This window comes from Mesoplodon mirus (genome assembly GCF_964341445.2).
Source record: "Mesoplodon mirus genome assembly, chromosome: 1".
In the NCBI taxonomy this organism is placed as follows: domain Eukaryota; kingdom Metazoa; phylum Chordata; class Mammalia; order Artiodactyla; family Ziphiidae; genus Mesoplodon; species Mesoplodon mirus.
This window is the reverse complement of record NC_138976.1, coordinates 85160921-85180699: the sequence shown is the minus strand read 5'-3', so window position 1 is coordinate 85180699 and position 19779 is coordinate 85160921. Positions and strand designations below refer to the sequence as shown.

Below are 19779 nucleotides of genomic sequence, written 5' to 3'. Positions count from 1 at the left end.
CATGCTCAGTAGTTGTGGCACACAGGATCAGTAGTTGTGGCAGACAGGCCTAGTTGCTCCGCGGCACGTGGGATCCTCCCGGACCAGAGCTCGAACCCGTGTCCCCTGCATTGGCAGGCAGATTCTCAACCACTGCGCCACCAGGGAAGCCCTGGATTTTATTTTTTTATTCATCTATCTTCTATATGTCATCTGCCACTCACACTATGTGTTCCCCTTGTGAAAACAAGGATGGTGTGTCTTATGTTCTGATACCTGCAAGAATGTATGCATTCACCCAACAGAATGCAGCATGTACCCAATAAAATGGTGAATAAAGAATTCAAGCTAAAAATATCCAAACACTATGGCTTTAAATATTGAGATACTGGAGATGATTATCTCAGTTAATTTGGGGAGTGGATAATTAAAATCAGGGCCTAGAGTAGAATAAGGTGAGTAAGGTACTTGCCTTGGATACAGAATTTAAAGCAGCTTCTCAGATGCCAGTGTGGCACAGTGCAGCTCTGTGCTTTATTATAAATAAAGTAGCCTTATTTAAAATTGTGGTATTTTGTTCCATCACGGATTTGGGAGGCATTAATTTTCACTTTGAAAAATACTGAATTAAACTATTCTCTTGATTAGTTTTTGCCTTTCCCCCAGCCCTGTATCAGACTATTCTCTCATTTTTCTGCTTGATTTCACACTGAAAATTATAGGCAGTATTTATTGAGTACTTACTATGTATCAGACACTGTGCTTTACTTGGATTAACTCACTGAAAACTCAGAGCAGAGCAGTAGGTAGTGGTATTTACAGATGAGGAAACAGGCTTTGGGAGGCCAGGTACCTTCCCCAAGGTCACAGAGCTGTAAAGAGGAACCAGGCTAGGCAGCATATGCAGAATATATCAGAAGGGTAGAAACGGATTTCTGAAGTGGGAGAGATTAGGATCTAGCTACGTGGAGATAGGGTCACATCCCACAGGTTAAGGGTCCAATCCTACAAAACTGTTCTTCACTTCAGATGCCAATCTCAAGTCCAGGTTGTTACCTGTGCTTCTGACCAAAGGGTTATAAATTAGATGTTTCCATGACATCTGGGTTGGATTAATTTGCTTGAGCAGCTCACAGAACTCAGGAAAACATTTTACTTACTAGAGACTGTGGGTTCATTATAAAAGAATATAACTCAGGAACAGCCAGATGGAAGAAATGCATAGGGCAGGGTAAGTGGGAAGGGGCACAGAGCTTCCATGTCCTCTCCAGAGTGTGTCACTCTCCCCAAATTTCCACGTGTTCACCAACCCGGAAGCTGTCTGAACCCTGTCCTTTTGGGGTTTTATGGAGGCTTCATTATATAGGAGTGAGCCATTAAACCATTGGCCACTGGTGATTGAACTCAATCTCTAATTCCTCCTCCCTTCCCCAGAGGTCAGGGGTCAGACTGAAAGTTCCACTTCTCTATTCCTGGTTGGTTCCCCTGGTAACCAGTCCCCATCCTTAGGCACTTCCCAAAAGTCACCTCATGATGACAAAAACACCTCTGGTGCTCCCTTTGCTTATGAAATTCCAAGGGTTTTAGGAGCTCTGTGCCAAAAACTGGGATGAAGACCAAATAATATTATTTCTTTTTTTAAAAATATCTTTATTGGAGTATAATTGCTTTACAAAATTGTGTTAGTTTCTGCTGTAGAACAGAGTGAATCAGCTATATGCATACATATATCCCCATATCCCCTCCCTCTGGCTTCTCCCTCCCACCCTCCCTATCCCACCCCTCTAGGTGGTCACAAAGCACCCCGCTGATCTCCCTGTGCTATGCAGCAGCTTCCCACTAGCTATCTGTTTTACATATGGTAGTGTATATATGTCAATGCCATTCTCTCACTTCCTCCCAGCTTCCCCTTCCCACTCTGTGTCCTCAAGTCCATTCTGTATGTCTGTGTCTTTATTCCTGCCCTGCCACTAGGTTCATCAGTACCGTTTGTTTAGATTCCATATATGTGCGTTAGCATACGGTATTTATTTTTTTTTCTCTTTCAGACTTACTTCACTCTATATGACAGACTCTAGGTCTGTCTACCTGTTTACAAATAACTCAGTTTTGTTCCTTTCTATGGCTGAGTAATATTCCATTATATATGTGTGCCACATCTTCTTTATCCATTCCTCTGTTGATGGACATTTAGGTTGCTTCAATGTCTTGGCTATTATAAATAGTGCTGCAGTGAACACTGCGGTACATGACTCTTTCTGAATTACGGTTTTCTCAGGGTATATGCCCAGTAGTGGGATTGCTGGGTCATATGGTAGTTCTATTTTTAGTTTTTTAAGGAACCTCCATACTGTTCTCCATAGTGGCTGTATCAGTTTACATTCCCACCAACAGTGCGAGAGGGTTCCCTTTTCTCCACACCCTCTCCAGCATTTATTGTTTCTAGATTTTTTGATGATGGCCATTCTGACCGGTGTGAGGTGATACCTCATTGTGGTTTTGATTTTCATTTCTCTAATGATCAGTGATGTTGAGCATCTTTTCATGTGTTTGTTGGCAATCTGTGTATGTCTTCTTTGGAGAAATGTCTATTTGGGTCTTCCACCCATTTTTGGATTAGGTTTGTTTTTTTGTTATTGAGCTGCATGAGCTGCTTGTATATTTTGGAGATTAATCCGTTGTCAGTTGCTTCTTTTGCAAATGTTTTCTTCTATTCTGAGGGTTGTCTTTTCGTCTTGTTTATGGTTTCCTTTGCTGTGCAAAAGCTTTTAAGAATATTATTTATTACAAAACGCTATGTCACAGTAATGTTGCTTTAAAAAAAAAAGTGGGGAAAGAAGTATCTGATGGACGTGTCAACTGGTACTACTATAGGATGGCCAGAGCCTTTACAGCTCTTTCACCTAATTGCGTTTCTGTGATGTTTTCCTTATCACAACATTATTTATAAAAGTGAAAAATTAGAAGTACTCAAAACATGTTGTGACAGGGGAATTGTTAAATTATCACACACTCTTATGATAACATTTGCTTAGAAAAGGAATCTGGAAAGCAATATACCAAAATGTTCAGATTTTAGCAATTTTGAAACCTCCTCTTCTGTTTTTCTGAATTTTCTATAATAAATATTTATAACTTTTTAAGTTGGAAAAATGTTTTATAAAAAGAAAGTTTACAAGGACATAAGATCAAGAGCCCTGGACAGACAGGAGGCCTTGGTAGATTACAGTCCATCTTCTTCCTAATTAGTTTTCAACCAGCAGAATCCTTGAACAGGTCACTTTCCTTCCCTCCTTTGTAAAATAAGTGAGTTCAGGGCTTCTTAAACTTTTTCGCCAAAACACATCCTGAGGCAGAAGAGAGTGAACAGGCACTCCTGGAGGAGGAGAGGTCTGGGGGTGCAGGGGAGGTCGGACAGGTCGGCTCAGAGTAACCTTTTTGAAGAAGTTTGGCCTGAAAATTCATGTAAACTTCCTGTTCTTCTCCAGACTATACTGTTGTCAGTTTGAAATGTTTTAAATTGAGATATAATTCACATGCCATAAAATCCATCATCTTAAAGTGTACATTTTAATGGCTTTGGGTATATTCAGAAGGTGGTGCAGTCAACTGATGCTAGTTTTTCACACATGGATGTTTACAATGAACACATGATGGTAAAATGGACATTCTAAGAAAATGCTCTTGTGCTTGAGTAACCTTGGAAGCACCTTACCCAGGAGGGTTTTACTACTTCGAGAAGCCCAGGACTAGATAATCTCCCTCTCCCAAACATTTTCAATAGATTGCATTTCCAATGCATTTTACCTGTCTTTCCTTTTAAAAACAACTTAACTGGATCAGAGTTATTATTAATAGTCCTGGTTACTACTAACCTACTCATCTATTCAGTTTTCACTCACAGTTGGTGATACTAAATTCAGTTAATTTCCGTGCTGCATTTTAAAAACCGTCTAGAACCTTCTTCAGCCTTCCTGGGGGTAGAGTCAAGTATTCCCAACCCTTGCCCTTAAAGCACAGTCTTTAAAGGAGTGGAGGGACTTCCCCCATGGTGCAGTGGTTAAGAATCTGCCTGCCAATGCAGGGGACACGGGTTCGAGCCCTGGTCCCGGAAGATCCCACATGCCGCGGAGCAACTAAGCCTGTGTGCCACAACTACTGAGCCTGCTCTCTAGAGCCGGCGAGCCACAACTACTGAGCCCATGTGCCACAACTACTGAAGCCAGTACGCATAGGGCCTGTGCTCCGCATCCAGAGAAGCCACCGCAATGAGAAGCCCACACACTGCAAGGAAGAGTAGCCCCTGCTCACCACAACTAGAGAAAGCCAGCGTGCATCAGCGAAGACCGAACACAGCCCAAAATAAATTAAAAAAAAAAAATTTAAAGGAGAGGAAGTAATGGTGACTTTGGTATTAGAGCTGTTCAGTTTCACAGGCAGGCTTCCAATTTAAGTGGAGGAAACTGGGCGGGAGGCAGAATACGTGTGTTTTTCAGTATATAACCCAGAACGTGGACAACACATGGATTGCATTTTGACTCAGTGTTATTAAATCACTGTTATCTCAGTGCTATTAAGTCTTTGCAGGTGTGGGTTGGTTGATGATGTGCTTGTGGGTAGAAAATTCCTCCTTGAAATTTCTGGTCTGGTTTATCAAAGTTTATGTGGAAGTAGCCCAGGTTCAGCTTTGGTGGTGCTGAGATTCTGTATTTTAGACTCTTGGCCTAAACCAATGGACCTTAAGTACAGATACTTGGATTACAATTGAGCTCCTTGAGACTAGGGTTTGTTCTTAGCTGCTCTTTATCTGGGTGCTGGCCAATCAAGAGGGCAGGGGCATTTCGCCTGAGCTTTCACATTAATTAAAGGCTTCAGATGTAGACTTCTGATGGTTTGACAATATCTCCAAATACAGTCATGAAAGGCACTAGAAGGAGAAAACGAATATATTCATTGTACAACTTTAAATACCACAGTTTTTAGAGCTCTATTTTGGCATTTCTTCTTTTTCCTGGGTGGGAGCCTAGAAAAAGTGGCAGTGGTGTGGGTCTCCCTGAGCCTGTAAGAGGCCCCGAGAAGGTCTATTTTCTGACTTTCTTTCATAATAGAGGGAATGAACCCTTGAAGTTCCTGATAGTGAAGTGTTCAGTGATTGTTTTCCAGGGGCCGTGTGTGGAAATGGGTCACACCACGTTTTTCAGACAGTGATAGTCGTGACTGACATTTTTAGGGCACCGAGCAATTCTTGTGTATACGTGGATTGTGCTTCACAGCCCTTTTGATAAAAGTGTAGCCCAGGAAGCCAACTTCAGTGGGAAAGAAGGAACCATTGAGTCCATGATTGCTTTCAACAATAAATGACAATTCATTACCATTAAGAAGGTAATGTATTATTAGATTTAAAACTGTCAGGTAGGGTGTGGGATAAGAAAGACTGTCCTATAAACAGCAAGGTCCTACTGTACAGCACAGGGAACTATATTCAATGTCTGGTGATAAGCCATAATGGAAAAGAATGTGAAAAAGAATGTGTGTGTATATATATATATATACATGTATATATACATGTATGTGTGTATCACTTTGCTGTACAGTAGAAATTAACACATTGTAAATCAACTAAACTTCAGTAAAATAAATTAAAAAAAAACAACAACATGCTGATCAAGAAGCCAAAAAAAAAAGAAAAATTGTCCTGCTTTTAGAGATGAATTGGAGGGAACTAATTACAGACTGCATCTTGAGAATGGGCCGAGTAATCAGTGTAAAGGTATAGATGGTTAGTATGAGTAGGATACATAGAATAAACACGGATTTGTGGTAGAAGCTGTACGTGGAAATCCTCTTGTGTTGAAAAGATCTTGGCAAAGCCTAAAGCATCAGATTGTGTGTGTGTGAGAGAGAGCGTGTATGTTGAATGTGCCATATTCTAACAGCTTACAAAGTGTTGCCCTCCACAGTAGGATATTATATAAATTCATATTTGATGTTTGGCCTGATGGAGGGACATGTGAGGTGAACTGGGATTGCTCTCTGTGGCTTATTCTGATCCAGTGGGTAGGGAAGAAAAAAGTATCCCTCAAAATCAATTATGCATGCTAGATGAAGTGGCCTTTTTAAATAGCATGATTTTTAAAAAAAAATAAATTTATTTATTTATTTTTGGCTGCATTGGGTGTTCGTTGCTGCACGCAGGCTTTCTCTAGTTGCGGCGAGAGGGGGCTGCTCTTTGTTGCGGTGCGCGGGCTTCTCACTGCGGTGGCTTCTCTTGTTGTGGAGCACAGGCTCTAGGTGCACAGACTTCAGTAGTTGTGGGACACAGGCTCAGTAGTTGTGGCTCGCGGGCTCTAGAGCGCAGGCTCAGTAGTTGTGGCACATGGGCTTAGTTGCTCCACGGCATGTGCGATCTTCTCGGACCAGGACTCGAACCTGTGTCCCCTGCATTGGCAGGTGGATTCTCAACCACTGCGCCACCAGGGAAGTCCCAAATAGCATGATTCTTAAATAGTCTCATTTCTGGGTGTTTTGATGGGCTGGGGTGAGAAAAGGCATAGTACTTAACCAAAGGTACAAATAACTTTGCTAGAGAAAATTTTCAGCCACATTTATAGAGGCCAATGAAGGAGAAAAGCAGGACTTTTCTGGACTCACATCCTTGCGTGTGTTATGCTTGTTATTAAATAATATGATTGGAGAGGGCCTCCCTGGTGGCGCAGTGGTTGGGAGTCCGCCTGCCGATGCAGGGGATACGGGTTCGTGCCCCGGTCCGGGAGGATCCCATATGCCGCGGAGCGGCTGGGACTGTGAGCCATGGCCGCTGGGCCTGCGCGTCCGGAGGCTGTGCTCCGCAACGGGAGAGGCCGCAGCAGTGAGAGGCCCGCGTACCGCAAGGAAAAAAAAAAAAAAAAAAAAAATGATTGGAGATATATTCAAATTAGCAAAGATGGAGCCTCCCACCCCCTAGATTTAATGTAAGGGCTCCTTCCTAGATTTGATTTTATCAATGGCTTTGATAAAATAGTAGATTTGTATTTCTTTAGGTAAATTAAGAGTTACTTATGCTCTCTGCTGTGAAAAGAGATTACCCAGCACTGGATTCACAAAGCAACCTACTAGTAGAAGCCTGCTTTCTTTCATTCAGAGATAAAGAATTGTGAAGTCTCTCATTATGCTTTCCATGTGGCCTTAGGAAACATCATTTTTTAATTTGGAACAGCTGGGGGTTTGTTTTATTGTAACAGATTTTTTTTTTTCAATTCTAATCCTGAGTAGATTTTTTAAATGTCCATTTCTGGGACTTCCCTGGTGGCTCAGTGGTTAAGAATCCGCCTGCCCACACAGGGTACACAGGTTCGAGCCCTGGTCCAGGAAGATCCCACATGCTGCGGAGCAACTAAGCCCATGTGCCACAACTACTGAGCCTGTGCTCTAGAGCCCTTGAGCCAGAACTACTGAGCCTGTGTGTCACAACTACTGAAGCCCGCGTACCTAGAGCCCATGCTCCACAACAAGAGAAGCCACTGCAATGAGAAGCCCACGCACCGCAATGAAGACCCAACACAACCAAAATATGGGGGGGGGAACCCATTAACATGCATAAATTAAATGAAATAAAATGTCCATTTCAAACGCTGAGAATATTGTATAAGTTTATGAAAAGAGGAGAAGAACATGAAATTTGGCTTACACATTTGTGAAGAATTGTTAATTTGTCTCCACGATAGAACTCTTTTCACGGAACAAAGAAGCTGAGTTCTTTGCTGAGTTCTTTGGTTGATGTTTTAGTCCATAGTACAGAATAATACTTTGACTACTTTTATCATTGTACCTATAACATTTGCGTTACACAGATTTTCTGTTAAGTGAAGCTTGCCTTCACTTCGAATTTGCTGCATTTATACAATAGAATCAAAGTGTGAGTATTAAATTTGTGAGTAAAATTTACCTGGGAGGGATGGCCAGTCTTGGAAGATGGTACCAAGAATCAAAATGAGTCCCTGTTAATTGAAGTAGTATTCAGAAATTCAGAATTAGGTTTAGATGGATGAAAGTTGAGTGTAGTCAAAGGCAGGTGGAGACGTTTTTAGAGTGCGGGCAGTAGAAGTTAATTATCCTGGATTTGGGCAGCCCTGACTGTGGAAGTATTGCCAAACCCAAATTGGGCAGCTGAAGGCTGGGCTCAGCTCTAGTGTTGCCAGTTACCAGCTGTGTCATCTTATCTCAGATGCCTCACCTTTCCAAGGCCTTTTCTTTTCCATAAAATGAGGAAAAAGACATCTGTCTCATAGAGTTTTGAAAGGATAAAATGACAGTGTATTTAAAAGTGGCAAAGTATAAAGGGTTGAACACAAATTTCTTTCGGTTCCTTTATAAGAGAGAGGATATTCAGGTGGTGGAGATGACTGACTGTTTCCCCTGTCAGGATTGGAGATGAGTCTTAAAGTGTGTGTTGCGGGGAGACAGGTAGGCTCACGTGCACATACTCTGGGGCACAAGTATTAGATTTATTAGTACTTTTGGGGGAGGGTCAGGAGCGAGCCCTGGATTCTGGTTTGGGGCTCTGTCATCATGATTGGCTTCCAGAAGAGTGTTATAAGAGTGAATTAGTTGGGGCTTCCCTGGTGGCACAGTGGTTGAGAGTCTGCCTGCCGATGCAGGGGACGCGGGTTCGTGCCCCGGTCCGGGAAGATCCCACATGCCGCGGAGCCTGCGCTTCTGGAGCCTGTGCTCCGCAACGGGAGAGGCCACAGCAGTGGGAGGCCCGCGTACCGCAAAAAAAAAAAGTGAATTAGTGACTAGAAAAAAAGCAGCAAGATTTATAGAGAAAGGGCAGAAGAAGAAGAGAGGGTACTTCCATTCCCTTGCCTTCCTGTTCCTTCATTTATTAAGCTGCCCATGCTTTCCTTTGGCTATTTGTACCTGTCAGGGTCTCCGCAGGAAACAAATGGCCTACTCCAGCTAGGTGAGTGAGAAGAGTCTTGTTCAGGGACTGTTTACAAAGGTACTGACCAGGTGTAGGTAACCAGTGAGGGCTAATGAGTGCAGTAACCAGGGGCCAGCGAGGTGAGGGAGCAGGTACAGGCACCCAGAGGGGGCCACCAGCAGGAGCTGTGGCCTTTTGAAGGGGACACAGCATATCTGTGGTTCCCTTGCAGGGAGCAAACTGGGGAAATAGATACACCTTCCTCATTCTCTTGCTCTCTGGTCTCCTCCTGGTGTCTCCTGTGGACTAAACCCAGGAAGACCAAGGACAGGAGAGCTGTTGATGTGAAATCCTTCCCAGTCAGCCTCCTGGGGCACCAAGCAAGACGGTAGAATGGAGGGAGAGGATCCCTTGGGTGTATGTGAGGCAACAGGAACATGTCTTACTTTGGAGTTGATTTTTGGATTCTTTTTTGTTTCCTCTTAATCTCTCCCCATTTCATTCATTCTTGGGTCCCGTATTCCACCTATAATCGGAGTCTTCATTAGGGTGATGTCTAGGGGCTTAATTAGTGTAGATCCCAAGAGGGGCTAAGTGTTGACTGCTTTTGCCCAACACGACTTAAGTGACACACAAGCCAGTGTGGTTTAGATTTCTTCTTTTACTTTCTTGATTTTATTTTGAGGGGGTAAGTATATAAAAGCCTCTCAGCTAGGAGGAGGCCTCTTGCTCGATTCTCTTTCCTTTTCTTTTCATACTATTAACCTCACATATTAAGATTTCTGCTTGTTTTTGGTGTGGAAAAAACTGGCAGAGATTCTGATTTGATGATTATGTCTCTAGTTGGGCCCTCAGAGCAAGCTGTTGGTTCTGGGATAAGGATAATAAACAGAGAAGCGATTTAGGTCTTTTTCTTCCATACTTTGAATTGCTCAGAAAGTAAATATACTGGTTTCTTTCTATAAATTGTTGATTGGTAATGAGAAACAATTTCGTAGCTTTTTAAATACTTCCTGGGTTTTTTTTTCCCAGTATTCATGGATGGGATTATAAGAAGTTCATTTTTAACTCCTTGGAATTAATCTTGTTAAAATGGGTTGATAGCATTCACATTGCAGTGTTAACTTCATACTTCAGGGAATTCCGGAACACTTTATTAAAAGTCATGTGAAAATGATAAAGGAAGTGTTCATTTTATATTTCAAGAAATTGAAGATCACTTTATTAAAAGTCATATGAAAAGGATAAAGGAATCGGTGACCACTGGACTGTGGGGCTAGAAATCATCTTTCACTGTAACTGTGTGAAGCTTCTGTGTTTACCAAGACATCTGTAGTCATTTAAGAGTGCTTCTATGAAAACTGTAATACTTACTTGAATTTTTCATGATTGTTTATAAAGATAGTAATGAAATCCAACCACCAGAAAAACCAAACGAAATTAGGACAGATGTTGTATTCCTAGTTTTTAGTTCTCCTTTTACACCTTTTTGTTGTTGCTTTAATGCCTTGTTGATAGGAAATGCCAATGAGGATGCTGTGGTCATCCTGTGTATTATTATTATATTCTTCCATGTTTAATATCCAAAAAACTTTTATTTTTTTCCCCACATTGTTAGGAGAAGACAAAGACATTTATTGTTTTGGAAATTTCAAGGAAATTTGAAAGTGAGTGGGAGATATTCAGAAATGAAGTTACATACTCCCCAAACCACTTATATTTTTAAAAATGAAGTTTTTAGATTCACAGTTTCAGATTCACTGTAGAAGAAATATGTTGTCATTTCAGTGAAATGATCTCATGTTTCCATTTTTCCTCCTCCCCACAGGCATTTGTAGCTTTGTTATGGATTATCTTCAGGCTTATGGTAACTGAAAAGGAATATTGAAGAAGGGAAAAATGAGAACACAAAAGAAAAAAATCCAGTAACAGTAAATTTCTGTGTCATAGTTAACAGTAGGCAGAAGGAAGGAGAGTCACTGTGTCTTCTCTGGATTCAGTGGTTCCTTGGCATAACTCAGCTGACCAAAGCCCCTGGAAATAAATACAGTTGATACTTGCTGTCCTGAAAAATGCTAATTCTTATCTTATCTGGGTACTGTGTTCTCCACATACCCCATTTTAAAATAAGAGAAAATGTCTAGAGATTTTCAGGCATTTTTGTCTTACCACTCTCTGACCAGCATTTGTGTGAGTGCATTGTCATTTTCAGATCCAAATCCTGGCTAAACATCCCAGCCTCCTGGAATCATTTCAGACATTCTCCAGGGAAGAGAGCTTTATCAAGTGTTCATTCTGTTCAAACGATGCTATTTTTATTGTGTTTCATATAAGATACGTGGTTACAAATCACTATCAAAATTCCATGCTGAGCGGCTTCCAAAGAGGTGACAGTTTTTTGTTTGTTTAAAGCTCATCTGCCTCTGAAATGGACTGTCACTCCTCTAATTTTGCTGAGTGCTCACCATAGGTGGCATTTCCCCCTCTAGTGATGCCCCTCTCAGCAGGCCCTTGGAGATGTCACATCCAAGGCCTGTTTCTAGTTTAGTTGTCTGGGAGACTGTGAGAAGGTCTCGTGGTCTGATGAGCTGCTGTTGTTTCTCTTTCAGGGACAGGAGAGAGTGGCAAGAGTACGTTTATCAAGCAGATGAGAATCATCCACGGGTCGGGCTACTCTGATGAAGACAAAAGGGGCTTCACCAAGCTGGTGTATCAGAACATCTTCACGGCCATGCAGGCTATGATCAGAGCCATGGACACGCTCAAGATCCCCTACAAGTACGAGCACAATAAGGTAGGCGTAGCTCCTCCTGGGAAGAGCTGGGATATGTGGCGGATTTTTTAATGGACGTTTTCCATCTCATCCTAAATGGGGCTTTCAGTGGCTCAACAAGTTGTTTATAACTGTTTTTTTTTCTTAAGTCTTTAAAGTTACAGCTATAAAAAATTGGAATTGTATTCTTAGTGATATCAGTGAAGGACGTTTGGATATTCGACAATAGATACACGGATGTTTAGAATGTAGGGGCACACATTACCTTAAGAAGATAGTTTGTCAGTTCAAGACAAATTGACCCAAGTGAGGGGATTCAGATGAGAAGCAGTGGCCTTGCTTCAACCTCCCATTCTTTGTACTCCCTTGAAAAAAGAACAAAAACAGCTTAAGACAATTCTGTCCAGTTTAATTTTGGATTTCGTGACTTCCTTTCAGTAGTACCACAGGCTTAATTTTATTTCAAAATAGGCCCATCTGTCACTACCAGTAACCTTTCAAACACGTTTCGCTGGAGTTGTATTAAAGTAATGGAAACTTCTAAAATCACTTGAGAAAGGGTTAGGGGAAAAATTTTTTTAATTTTTAGCTTTGTAGAAAACAAGCAAACTTACCCAATATTCAGCATTTTTTCTTACTTGAAATAGAAAACTCATTTTTTTATTCAGGTGAAAACGATTGCTGTAATTAATCACCCTCCAAATATTATAGCTACATGATGCCCAACAAGGTTGGTGCATCTGAGGGTGTCTCTAGGTTTGAATTTATGTTTTGAATTTATGGGAAGCGGAATCTATTTGGAATTTGTAGAAATGTCTTCCTGTTAATCAATTGGTATGTCTACTGATGGATGTAGTCTTTGTTCCTTACAACTTGTAGATGCTGATCTTATAATAAGTTGGTAAAACCTCACCTTTTGTTTACAAAACACTACCTTTGCACCTACATTTATTTTAGGACCTTCAGTCAGAACTTTCATTCTCTCAGTACTCTTGATAATCTACTCTTGAGGATATTTCCATATACCAGCATCAATGAGTACTAGGAAGAAGTTGGCATGCCCAGTGTGACTCATTAACTGAGATATAACTCACAAACCTGAATCATAGGTAAAATAAAGCAGTTCTCTGTACCTCCGCTTCTGTTACCATTTAGAAGCTTCTAAATATTCAGATCATTTTCAAATCGGGAATTTCTTTTTGGGGGGTGGTTCTTTGAAATCAACTGGCTGCTTCTTATCTAGTTGATACCTTCACAGTTAGTTTTCCGATGGCAATGAGAGTCTCTCCACAAATAACCCTCCCTGCTTTTACTCTCAAGAGTGAAAAGATCTGGGGAGGTTCATGGGAATATGGTAACTGAATCAGATGAGGCTGCCTGGATATGGAAGCAGTCTGAATTTAAAAGGATCAGGGTCCCCCCCTCCCCCAGCCCACCCGCCCCAAGAAATCTCAGTGTAACGAGTTTCTGAAATAGGTGGCATGCTTGTTTTGTTGCAATTGTAAGACTATTCTGTAGAAGGAATTTTTTTAAATGCCAGTGACTTTAACAATCTACAATTGGTTGATAACATGATGATCTGATGAATTCTGTCTGAGTTACCACATGTGTGGTGTAATTGATGTTTGTGTATTTTACATATATACATACATACTGCCAGTTTACACATTAAAGTATAATACCATCTCCTTAATTATACCAAAAAATCATCTTTCTTGGTGCTCCAGAAGAATCCTTCAGGATCTCGCCTTGACGTTAAATTTTCATATGAAGATCATTCATTGTACAGACACACAGATGTAGAAGATGATGTGGAATTTATGCCCTATTCATAGAACACATTGAAGAATGCTTAATGTGTGTTATTTGAGCTCTTTGTATCAATTCTAGTTAAGCAGACTTTACTGTGTTGGATACCATTCAGTTAAAAATCAACATCATAAAACATTATAATAATACAGATTTTTCTCAGAGATTATAATTATCCTGTGAAACCTTCCCACATCTCTTGGTTACTCGACATACTGTCTAATATAGTGACTGACATCTGAATTCCTCAATACGTTTAATTCCCTTTAGTTCATAATATAAATTATGTTCACATTTGCTCCATTTTCTCTACAACGTGTGTGAATTTTAAAGCATCACCCCTTGCTTCCTCCATTAACTTCCTGAGCTCTGCTCTCTCCTTGCCTTTGTTAAAGCTTATTAAGGAAATAATGTTGTCTGTCTCCCTGTTCCACCCAACTGCCGATTCCTCCTCATTCTCTGCTCCCCCTGTGGTACTAAGCGATCCCACCCTCTTGTGGAACCCATACTGGAGTATTGATAGTTGCCTAGCTTGTATTAGTTATGATGATTTGGGTATTGATCTTATTTTCCTGACTAGTTTCTAGGCTCTTTGAAAGTAAATCTTGTGTCAGTTCCATCTTGGCATTATTCATTGTCCCTGGCATTGTATCTTGAACACAGTAGGTGTTCAAAAGATACTTGCTTTATGAATAGGTAAATAATTTGTAAGCTTAAACAGCTGAAAGCCTCCTCTCCTGCCCCTCACCATTGTTGAAATGATTATTCAAATCAACAGATAGCTGTTGATACATAAGGGAATAAATGCAATGGGCTGTCAGGGAGGCAGAGAAGGTTAACCAGGGCTAGGCAGAAATTTGCAGTCCAGAAAGAGGCAAGGGCAGAGCTGAGGGAGGAGGAACGGCCAGAGTAGATGCTCAGAAGAAGGTATGTGCATGCAGTGTATAAATTGGCCAGTTTTACTAGAACAGAATTCCTATAGAGGAGAACTGAAGAAATAAGAAACAAACAAAAAAAAAAGGCTTAGAATGTGCTTCTGAAAGCTTTTGAATCCAGGCTAAGTAGTTTGAATTTTTTATTTTCTTATATTTATGATACCTACTTAATAATATTTTACGTCTTGGTTAGAATTTTCTACAGAAGTGTCTGGTTACAGTATGCTCTAATATTTTATAGTTTAAAGGACTTGGTGTGCATTTTATTAGCAATTACTTGGAGGCAGTGTGTTGTGATTTGTATTATTTTGTGACCCTAAAGATATAACATAAATAACCATTTGGTTTATTGAAAAGCTTCTTTGCACCTACTGCCACATTGGCCATAATCTATGGTAGTAGCATTAATAAAAACAAACATTTTCCAGCTTAACTTTTGTTCTTGCTTCTAAGTTCATATATTTTGTAAAGCAGAATGTAGCTTGCAGACGATAGGACCCGTTCTTAACTGAGGAATTGTTCACAGTTTTGTTTGCTGTGAAATTGGTCTAGCTAGGGGACTGCCATGCTGAAATATTGGAATTTCTTTTGCTCTTGTGTAAGTGTTACTACATTGAATTGAGAGTCTCACTGGTTAGCTGGGGGCTGGCACAGTGGTCAAGGGGAGTCCAGGCCACAACCTCTGCCCCAGGTAGTGGCGTCGCATTCATGTCTCTTCAGGGCCCTTACTCAGTGTTCCAGGGATCTTCATTTCCAGGGGAGCTTGCAATAAATAAATTGCAGACTTTTACCAAAAAAAAAAACCAGATTAATTCCTCCCTGGGCGTGTATCCACTATCCTGTTCTTGGACTTTCTTTCCCAAACAAGTAATATTTATAGGTGAGCTGCTTGGACCCAGCCCAAGTAAGAGAATGTGTTTGAGGACTTCTTCTGAATACTGTGAGCTCGGGTTTATTTATTTCTACATATTACTTTGCCTTTTTCCTAAACACACGCGTTGATAGCTGATGTTGAAAGGGATTAAATATTTGTTGCTTAGTCAAATCAAAAGATCCATTTAAGGCTCCACTAGGTACAAGGCATTCAATGATGAGGCAGATTACTCTGTCATTTCTTACTTTCCAAAAGGTACAAATTTCATCACTATTATTTTATGCTTTCCTGTCTTATACAGGCGTACTCTTTGGATTATTCTTTGGGCCTTGAAATCAGCTCAATAAAATTTCTATGTTAACATGCTAAGAACTGTCTTGAGTTACAGCTTGGGGAAATAGATCACAAGGTTTTGAACTCCTGATTTTTATGTACTTACTACCCGTATCTGGTAGTTGGCATTCTTCCGGCTTTGCTTGTTGTTGTTGTTTCATATACACATGCCTTACTTTTTTATTCGATTGCAGATTTCCTTACAGTGAGCAGGCTTCTTGTTTTATAATTTGTTATCTCCCCCACAAGAAGCCAGGAATGTTGTAGGAGCTTTTGTTCACTGAGTGAATCACTCCAGTTAGCAGGTCCTGGTGTCCCTTTACTGTTGGCTTATCATTTCTGTGAACTGTGAAATCCAGGTATTACAGCAGTTTCAAAGTATTGAAAGGCCTTTGCTCCCTTTGCCAATCCCAGGAAGAGAAAAGAATATGATGAATCTTCAAGACAGTTATTGAGTAGAACTCAGCCACATGCTAATGTTTGGAAGACACTGTCACCTCTTCTAGCTTTTACTGTTAGACCCAAAAATCCTGATGACCAGGGCTCTTTTAACACCTAGGCTGCAGCTGCCTTTGACCAGCCAGCCAGCAGTTTCCAGGCCCGACTCCTGTGTTCCCCTCTCTCCTGGGGGGGTGGAGAGGTTGCGGGGACATGTTGCAACAAATACTTCTGGTCCTCCCAGAACCTTTCTAGGAAAGGATGTGTCACGGGGAAAGTACCTGGTTAAGCACATTTACAGCTTTCTGAACTTTCTCTGCTTCCTGAGAAATCTAAGCTCCCAGAAGCCATTTTTCAAAAGACAAATGTAGCCAAGATTTTGGAGGACTTGCCAGCTTGTTCCTGCCTTTGATCAGTTGAACAAGAAAATTACTGTACTACTTTTTTCAACATGAGGTAATTTTCTAAGAGACTGATTTCAATTTAATATTTGTCACCTGTATGATAAGCTCATAATAAAGGCAGAACTTAATCAGTATATGTCGGTATCTGTGCCTCTGAAGAGTTGTTTCAGTCAAGGTTCTCTGCTTGCAAGCAACAGAAGCCAACACTGGCTAACTTAAGTGGAAGAAGGATTGATGGGACTGTGAGGTCACTTGGAGAATTGAGGAGAAGCCGAAGGACTAACTCTCAGAAGCCAGGAAAGGTCTGTGGAACTCATATGAGAGAAGCATGAACTCTGACCGTTTCCAGTCTTCTGTCACCCCATTCAGGATTCAAATTCCTGGGAAAACTTGCCTGATTTGTCTAGCCCGGCTTCTGTGCTAGCTTTGTGGACAAGGCTGGGCAATTTGATTGACAGTCCCTGAGGGAAGTCTGGGTACAGTTAGTAGAATAAGAGGAATGATGCTGGCACAAATCACAATTATCCACTGCAAAATCATACCATCAATTTAAAAAATAAAATGACACATGGATTCTCTATAGATACAAGCCCTCCAGTTTTGCTCAGCATTCGCTAAGCCTGTCCTAAAATACAGTTTCTTATTCTGACATTGTTCAGGGTGGGATATTGGGGAAGGTTGGGAGGTTAGTGATATAGCAACAGTTATAAATGAAGTGAGTAGCTGAGTTTGAGCCAGACCACTGAATAGCTGAGTAACCTTGGGATTGTCACATTTCCTCCCTATGCTTAAATTTCTTTACTCTCTAAGCCTGAATTTCCTCATCTGTAGAATGGTACAGGTAATAATAAGATATTTCAAGGGCTAAATAGATAATCTATGTGAAACTGTCTTGCAAATGAGAAAAAAAATGTTTGGAAGTTATTATAAGATGAATTTGTCATCATGGAGAGAACAAATACTACTTATCTTCCATCTTTATTAAGAATAAAACAAACAGACAATAGCTTAAACAGCATGACCAGATTTAGGAGGTATCTAAGGAAAACTTTCCTCAGAGTGACAGTCATTGAAATGGGATACCAAGGAGAGAAATCTCCTTATCTGGATGTGTTCAAAAATAGAATGTATTTTTAACATGTGAAATTCTTTAAGGCCATTTTGATGAAATAAGACCAGGGATGGGCTAGACAACCTCTAAAATGCTTTCCAACACTACTTTTTTTTCATGCTGATTCTCTGATTCCAAAACTCTAACAAAGAGATGAAGCTGTTGTTAAAGTTATTTGTTATAATTTAAAGCTCCTACCATTTTTGAACATTGTCCATTCCAGAGTACTTACGAGGATTTAAAAAAAAAAAAGAATTTAAAACAGATTTGCTTTGACAGTGGTCTCTAGAGCAGTGGAGATTTTTCTTTCTTTGCATCTCAGTCCCATAAGTGATTACAATATTTATGTCTGTGTACTTTAAAAAAAAAAACAAAACAGTGTTCAAAGTTCAAAATCAGCTGCAGGCTTTGTGGGTGTTAGTAGCGATAGTTATTTTAATTGGGTTGTTGGCTTCTGGCCACCAAAGGCAGCCTGTACTTTTTCACAGGGAAACTTTCTACTCCTGCTTCTACAAATCTTTGAGAGTTTTCTTTCTAATAAATAGTCTAAAGGAATCTAGAGACTTTTCATGACCCACTTGATGTGTCAACCACCTCTTTTTCTGAGGTTGGTTCACCACTTTTTCCTTTCTCTCTAGGACTCTTGCTGTGGAGTTGATCAACACGGATTCTCTAGTAACCTGTATCAGCTTTCAAAATCCCTTTGTGTACTTTCTTTTCTCTTTTAATGTCTTGCAAATATGTCCTAGCCATGTTTTCTCCTCACTTTATCCTTGTTCCACTGTAGTTCTTTATTCTTTTTATACCCATGTCAGCCATATAAAAATAGAAGATGAATTTTGTAATCCCCTTTTCTTGGCTAAAATTAATCCATAATCCCAAGGCATGCCATATCATTTATGCAGGATGAGTTATCTTGAGTTCATGTTCATCAGAGGAGAACTCTGAAGCAAGGAAAGACTTGAGCAATAGACTGAGGCTGATTTCTTTTCTTTTTTTGGTAATTTTTTTATACAGAAAAGTGTGCACATCGTTAGTATTGTCCATGTATTTTTCCATTGTGAACACATTTGCATACAGACCTGTTCATCCAGATTAACATGACCAGGAATTCAGAAGCCTCCTTGTGCTTCCTTCAAAATACTCCCAACCCTGAGGGGGGACTACCATCCTGCCTTCTAATAACATAGATTAGTTTTTGAACTTTGTATGAATAGAAGCATACAGTATAATACTCCTTTGTGTCTGGTTTATTTCACTCAACGTTACATTTGTGGAATTCACCTATTTTGTTACTTCATTTATTCATTTATTATTGCTGTTTAATAGCAGTGCCCCATAGAACTTTATGAAAGTGGTTTATGTCTGTACAGTATGGTAGCTATTTGCCACATGTGACTATTGAGCACATGAAACGTGGCCAATGTGACGGAGGAACTGAATTTTTACTTCACTTAATCTTTTAAATTTATATTTACATGTGACTAGTGGCTACTGTATTGGGCAGCACAGTTGTATAATATTCCATTTTATGAATATGCTACAGTTTGTTTATATATCCTGTTGTTAATAGAAATTTGGATGTTTCTGGCTATTACACATAATGCCAATATAAACATTCCTGTACCTGTCTTTTGGTGAACATAAGCATGTATTTCTTTGGGTTACGCACCTAGAGTTTGGAATTGCTGAGTCAGAAGGTATACATCTGGTCAGTTTCAGTACGTGGATACTAGCAAAGAGTTTTCCAGAATAATTGTACCAATTTACACTTCCACCAGTTACCTTTGAGAGTTCTAGTTGCCCCATATCCTTGAAGACACTTGGTATATTATTAGTCTTTTTATTTATTCTGGTGGCTGGATAGTGGTGTCACACTGTTGTATTTCTTTGATAAGTAGGCATGTTGAGCACCTTTTCATATATTTATCAGCCATTGGTTATCTTTTTAAAAATACTTCTTCCCTTTTTTTTTCTATTGGGTTGTCTGATTTCTTATTGTTTCGTAGGAGCTCTTCATATATTAAGGAATCTCAGTTGAGTAAATGTATTGCAGATATCGTCTCTACCCTGTGGCTTGCTTTTTATTTTCTTCATAGTTCTTTTAAGTGAAAAGAAGTTCTTAATTGTAATATAGTCCAGTTTATCATTTTTTTACCCTTTTGATCCTTTTAAAGTAATCTTTGCCTGCTTTAAGGTT

The 19779-nt window shown here is 40.1% G+C and overlaps 1 protein-coding gene across 1 annotated transcript in view; it reads left to right on the top strand.

Annotated features, from left to right (window-relative positions):
• GNAQ (G protein subunit alpha q) overlaps positions 1-19779 on the top strand; it is a 301603-nt gene that overhangs the window by 103694 nt on the left and 178130 nt on the right. The window contains exon 2 of the mRNA XM_082611287.1: positions 11512-11696. Coding sequence (XP_082467413.1) covers positions 11512-11696 — 185 coding nt within the window. The remainder of the gene's footprint in view (positions 1-11511; positions 11697-19779) is intronic.